The 6,182-nt window shown below is 56.8% G+C and overlaps 1 protein-coding gene across 1 annotated transcript in view; it reads right to left on the reverse strand.

Annotated features, from left to right (window-relative positions):
* Window positions 1-425: 425 nt before the first annotated feature.
* SETD1B (SET domain containing 1B, histone lysine methyltransferase) overlaps window positions 426-6,182 on the reverse strand; it is a 31,520-nt gene continuing 25,763 nt past the window's right edge. The window contains 4 exon segments of the mRNA XM_027772164.1: window positions 426-3,020; window positions 5,668-5,805; window positions 5,895-6,014; window positions 6,097-6,180. Coding sequence (XP_027627965.1) covers window positions 2,847-3,020; window positions 5,668-5,805; window positions 5,895-6,014; window positions 6,097-6,180 — 516 coding nt within the window. The 3' untranslated portion in view covers window positions 426-2,846.

Raw genomic sequence — 6,182 nt, forward strand, 5'->3', positions numbered from 1 at the left:
CTTGCTGCCTTTGTCCCATCGCTGTCACAGATGAAGCCACAAGAACGTCCCAGAACATCTCATACCTGCTGGGCTGAGTCCCGACTGCGGGCAGCGGATAGCGGGCCGAGTTTCCATGTGTGTTACACACAGACCATCAACACCGGCACTTCCCCTAGAGGAACCACCAGTCCCTCTGCCTCATGCAGAAAGGAAAAAAGGTGGGGGGGGAACCTAGAAGGGAAACTAAAAAGTCATCGGAGGTCTAGTCTAATATAGTTTGGCCCATTCACGGAATCCACCTACGGGCTTAGCTTAAGAGCTGATGGTCAGAATGGGCCACACCATACCATAAACTCCTGCCCCTGAGCCCGGCCAGCCCAGCCCCCAGTTGAGCAGAAAGAGAGGAGGAGAGGGAGAGAGGAGAGCGAGAGAGACGGCGTATCTGTAAGAAAAGTCAGTATATTTATGGTTTGCTTTATAAAAGTTACTATAATACAATGGTACATAGTATTGAATTCACAAAAATATGAACAAATATTTACAGCAAGACACACCCACAGCGGGAACACTTCTCTTCAAAACAAGGTACATACGGATGACAGCTTACACACGCGGACATCCCTAGAACTCGTCGGTTCTTTTTTTTGCGGGGGGAGGAGGATGGAAGAAACAAACAAAAAGGCAGAAACCCCCAACTCTCCGAAAGCAGAGCTTTGTTCGATGACAAGGAGATGAAAGAAAACCAAGCTGACACCTTCTGGATTATTGCAAGCCGTTCTGGGAGGAGGCATGGGGTCCTGGCCAGAGGGTGGGCTCAGCCCCTCGCCTGGCCCTGGGTGCAGGCTGGCCCGATGGCTGGCCAGGGTGAGGCCAGGGCGCGGCCAGGCTGGGCCCACGCTGCGCGCTTCACCACCCTCTTTTTCTCAAGAGGAAGGGGGCAGTGGGTAGAATGAAGACAGCCCCTTGGGGACTGCACGGGGAACTGAGATCGGCCATCTCTACAAACTATACATGTCCTCATGGGAAAAATAAATATTTCCTTGGTTGCACAATTAGGCAGAAAACCGCAAACGGAAGAGAAGGTCGCGGCCGTACCCAGGTACCCCTCTGTGTCTTAACGCCCCCGATTCCTCCATCTTGAAACTGGTGGGCACTGCCTCCCACAGAGAGAACCTGGGGTAAAGAAATTAAAAAAAAAAAAAAATACACAACAAAACCACCAACGACAAAAAAGAGAAAAATAACAATTCTTTGTACAGAATTTACATGATAACAAGCTTGACACAAGCCGAGATAGGGGCTCTGCCGCCGTGTCCCTCGCAGGGCGGCGGGGACAGCGCCCGCTGGAGCGCTCTCATCTCGTGAGGGCTCCCGGGCACGACAGTCACTTTCCAAAAATTATTTACATGCCTGCTCTGCTTTCTGGGGCACGGGGGGACTTGCTTTTCGTGTGTGTCATTTTTTTTTTCCCGAAGTACAAAGAAGTGAGCAAAAAGTCTTCCCACGTGTTTCCACAAGAAACAATGTTCCCAAGAAAAAGTCCTTTATGGCGGCCTATATACATACAGAAGTCGGTTCTGAACTTCAAAAATCCATCTCTTTTTCCCTTCAGTTTGATTTTATACACGCACAAGAAAAAAAAGTCATGGAAATAAACCCTGAAGAGGATGGGCAGGGAGTAGAAAGGGTTACAGGGGAGGAAAAAACTGTCCGAGACTTGGATCTGAGTTTTAAAATCTTTTCCAAGATTTTCCTTTCTCTGGTAGAAAAAAAACCTGCTCACTCCAAAAATAAATACGCTCTGGCCTTCTTGGGGCGAGAGGGCTGCTGGAAGGGCGGGCGGGGTGTGGGCCGGGGGCTGGGCTAGGGGGGCAGAGCCGGGAAACTCATCAACGAAACAGTGCCACACGCATACGGTCACGCAACCCGTAATCGGGGCTGGGGGACCCGCCTGCCCTGGGAGTCCCCTCTCAAGGCCGAGTGGGGGAAGGCCAAGGGCAGAGAGAGCGGAGACGACCCTTCCCAGCACTCCTCCCCACGTGGGGGCCTCGGGGGCTCCCTCATTGCTGGCATCCGAATGAGAAAGTAAACATTGAACCCAAGGTTTGGGGGTGGTGGGGTGTGGGGAGGCCGGCGTGGCTCCCCCGGGGTCGGCCTGGGTCAATGGCGCCCCCAGGCTGCCAGAGAAGGGACGGAGGGGTACATGTCAAGGGGTGATGTGGGGGCTTCTCCTGGCGTCCACGGCAGAGAGGGGGTCTTCCAGGTCCGTAGTGTTCTGAGGTCGAGGCCGCTGCCCGGCCTTCCCTCCTCATGGCAGCACCTGGCCCGGACCGGGCCTGGGTAGGTCTAGACCGGGGGCTGACGCGTGGTTGTGTGAGGCCTCTGCAAACCCCGCCAGGGTGCCCCCTCTCTGACTCTGCCTTCACATTTCAACGGTTAAGATGTCTTTTCTCACGACAAGGAAGAAAATAAAGAGAAGACAAAAACGACATAGCAGCGTTCACGGGGAGAGGGAGAGGACAGAGACAGAGAAAGAGACCGAGAGAGGAGGAGAGCTAGAGAGACACAAGGAAACAGAAGTATGTGTTAGAGTTCAAAGAAAACCCTAAAAGGAGCCTTCGTAGAAAAAAAAAATTGAGACACAGGCTGAAGACAGAGAAGCCCTTTCCCGATGAGGGGCTGGAGCTGTGGGGGGTTCTGGGGGTAGTGTTCGGGGGCGCCAGGCCCTGACATGGCCGCTGGGTAGGGGGACAGCACCTGAAATGGGGAAATGGGGGCAGGAGGGGGCCGGCCCAGGGCGTGGGGTCCCCGCTTGGGAGCCGGGCCGGCTGACATCCGTCGCGTTTGGCACCGGGCGCTGGGGCCTAGTTGAGGGTGCCCCGGCAGTTCTCGGAGCCGCAGAGGCAGGGGATCTTGATGTCCTCGATGGGGAACTTGTAGTCGTAGGTGATCTCCTCGTTGACGCTGATGTGCTGCTTGGAGTAGATGACGATCTTCTTCTGCGACTCCACCGTGATCACCTTGGCATAGCAGTTGGGCTGTGGGCGGGGCGAGGGAGCGCAGTGAGGAGGGCGTGACCCCTGCCCAGGGTCCCCTGCTCCGGCCCGGCTCCCCCGCGTGGGCGCACAGACCTTCCTCCGCCATCAGACAACCACGAGGACCAGGAAGCCGGTGCTAACGATGACCTCAGCCTCCGTCCTGCTCATGTGGCAGGGCGGCCCCATTCATATTCCTAGCCCAGGCCCCACTACTGAGCTCTGGATAGGGGTCAGCAAACCATGGCCCCAGCTGCCTATTTTATGTGTTTGTTTAAGAATTATTTATAATAATTTTTAAATTTTTTAAAAAAATTTATTCATTTAATTTAACTAGAGAGAGACAGAGAAGAGGGAAAGTGAGAAAGCAAGTCACCAGGTATGGGACTTGAACTGCAGTAGGCCATGTGGGAGTGTCTAGCACCTTAACCACCACGCCACCTGCTGGCCCCTATTAGTTTTTTTTAAAAGGGATTTTTGCTATGGGATGCGTGCCCTTGCTGGAGAGACAGAGACAGAGAGACAGAAAGTGAGAAATCACCCCCCACAGGGGATGGTCATGCCACAATCCCTTTTCCTCCATTCTCCCCTCGGGATTTTGGGCACACATGCTCACATGCCTGGTGTGAGTTTTTTTCTTTTTGAGAGATTTTCGCTATAGGGCACGTGTGCTCGCCAGACAGAGAGAGATATAGAGACAGAAAGCGAGAAATCACCCCCCCAGGGGGGATGGTCACGCCGCAATCCCTTCTCCTCCATTCTCCTCTCGGGATCTTGGGCACGCACGCACACGTACCCGGCGTGAGTTTTAAGCCACCGGGTCCGGGACGCGAACCGCGGTCGACTATGTGGGAGTCCAGCGACATAACCATTACGCTAACTGCTGTTTCCTGCCTGGTGTGAGTTTCAAGCTGCCCGGTCCAGGACTCAAATCACGGTCAACTACGTGGGAGTCTGACGACATAACCATTACACCATCAGCTGGCCCTGTTATTATTATTTTTAACAGGACATATACTATGCTCACCAGAGGGAGACAGAGAGAGAGTGAAAATGAGAAAGCAAACCGCCAGGTCTGGAACTTGAACCGCAGTCGGCCATGTGGAGTCCAGCGCCTCGACCCCCTGCCACCTGCTGGCCTGCCCGCTTTTATGAAGTTCCAGGCATGCGGCCACACCCGTGCCCGTTCTTCTGGCATAGCATCTAGGGCCGCTTTCCTTACAACTGCTCATCAGTTAAGAAGCTGCTTCAGAGCTCCTGAGCCACGAAGCCGAGGCGTCACCGTCCGGCCCTTTACAGAAGAAGCTTGCCCGCCCGGCTCCAAACCACAGGCTGTCCCTCCTCAACGCCCGCCCTCGGCCACGCCCGAGACCTCCGTAACTCAGTAAGCCCAGCTCAAGCCCCTGGCTGCCTCTGCCCTGCACGCTGGTTTCGCCGTGCACCCCGGAGCCCCCAGCCGCCTCCTGGCACCCTCCTTCATGATGCCGGGCCTGGCCCACCACATCCGGGAGTTCCTCCTGCTAAGGGACGGGGGTCCTGCCCACTTCTCTACCTCTGCCGCCATCAGACCCCAGCACCCCTCACCCAGACAGCAGCGGACCCCGAGAAAATCGACTCCTGACCCAGCAGTCAGAAAATATTTCCAAAGACACAGCAGCCCCTGTCCCCACCTGGCTCCAAACCCGCCCTGGGCCCACCCAGGCTGCATGACCTGACATGCCCTTCCCTGTCGGCCTCGTCCTCTCATCCCACGCCGTCCCCACTGCCCCCTCACCTCGGGCCCTTTGAACATGCCGGTCCCCTCTGGCCTGCATGCTTGCCCCTCACTGCTCCTCCTGGGAAAACCCCTCCTGTCCCTCCCATGTCACAAGAAAGTCTCTTCTGGAACCCTCTGCCCAGATGACAGTCACACTGGCCTCAGGACAGCTCCACACACAGCCTGTCCCGTCAGCCGCACACACCAACCCACGTGATCCCGTGATAGCCCACAAGGGAGCTGTTACCGTCGGTTTCCCGATGGGGAGAGGAGGGCATGGAGAGGCGGAGCGACTGTCCTACGGTAACTCAGAACTCACGAAGCAGCAAAGCCGAGCCTCGAACTCCATCTCCACCCCGAAACTCGCCTACCGTCTATGCTGAGCCTCCTGAGCTAGTTCTGCTCACAAGCCCCTCCCCGCCTCGGGTCCTCCGTCCGTTGACAGCCATCACTAGCGATGTGTGTTTATGTCTCAATTGATGGAAATTTAAAGACCACAGTTCGAGTCCTGGAGCCAGCAATTAGAAACTCATGCCAGGCATGTGTGCGCAGAATCCCAAGAGGAGAATGGAGGAGAAGGGACTGCAGCATGGCCGTGCTTCCTCGGGGGTGATTTCTCACTTCCCCTCCCTCTGTCTCTCTCTGGAGGTGCACACGCCCCACTGCAAAAACCTTAAACAAAAAGACAAAGCCCAGCACAGAGAGGGCACCTGGCAAGGAAGGCTCGGTGACCCGAGCCCTGCGAGCACCTCACTGCTCTCCACGGTCTCCCTGTGCGCCCACCTTACACATAAGCACTGAGGCTGGGGAGAGGCTCCAGGCACAGGCTGCACACCCTGCCCCTCCTGAGCGGACCGCGGGGAGGCCGAGCAGCGCGGCGGGGCGGGCACTCACGTTGCAGCTGTGGTTGATGAAACGCGCGAAGTTGCCACACTTGGTGGCGTCGATGATGGTGTCGTGGTCTACCCGGAACATGTAGCTGCTCCCGATGCCCTCGTCCTCGTATCGCTTCTCCCGCATGTCGGCGATCACCTGGCCACAGCAGGGTGTCCACCGGGTCAGGCCGCCCGCCGCCCACCCTGCGCCCACCGTCCGCCCCGTGCCTGCGCCCAGGCCCCTACCTGTCGGATGTTCTGGCCCACGTACTCGATGACCATCTCGTCGGCTGCGATGGGCTCCATGGCGAACAGGCCCCAGTCGTGAATGTGGCTCTTGCAGAATTTGAGCTTTTTCTTCCGGAACTGGGGGAGAGAAGGAGGAGGGGTGAGCCCTGGTCTTGGGACCTCTGCCACCCCAGCTGCCCTATGTGGGGCCCGGCCGCACCTTGAGCTGGTTGAACTTGAGCAGGTCGCTGTCACAGCTGCCGGTGAAGGAGGAGAGAAGGCGGCGCTGCTCCGACCGCCGCTCCT

Source organism: Tupaia chinensis, unplaced genomic scaffold (genome assembly GCF_000334495.1).
Source record: "Tupaia chinensis unplaced genomic scaffold, TupChi_1.0 Scaffold000258_1, whole genome shotgun sequence".
Lineage (NCBI taxonomy): Eukaryota > Metazoa > Chordata > Mammalia > Scandentia > Tupaiidae > Tupaia > Tupaia belangeri.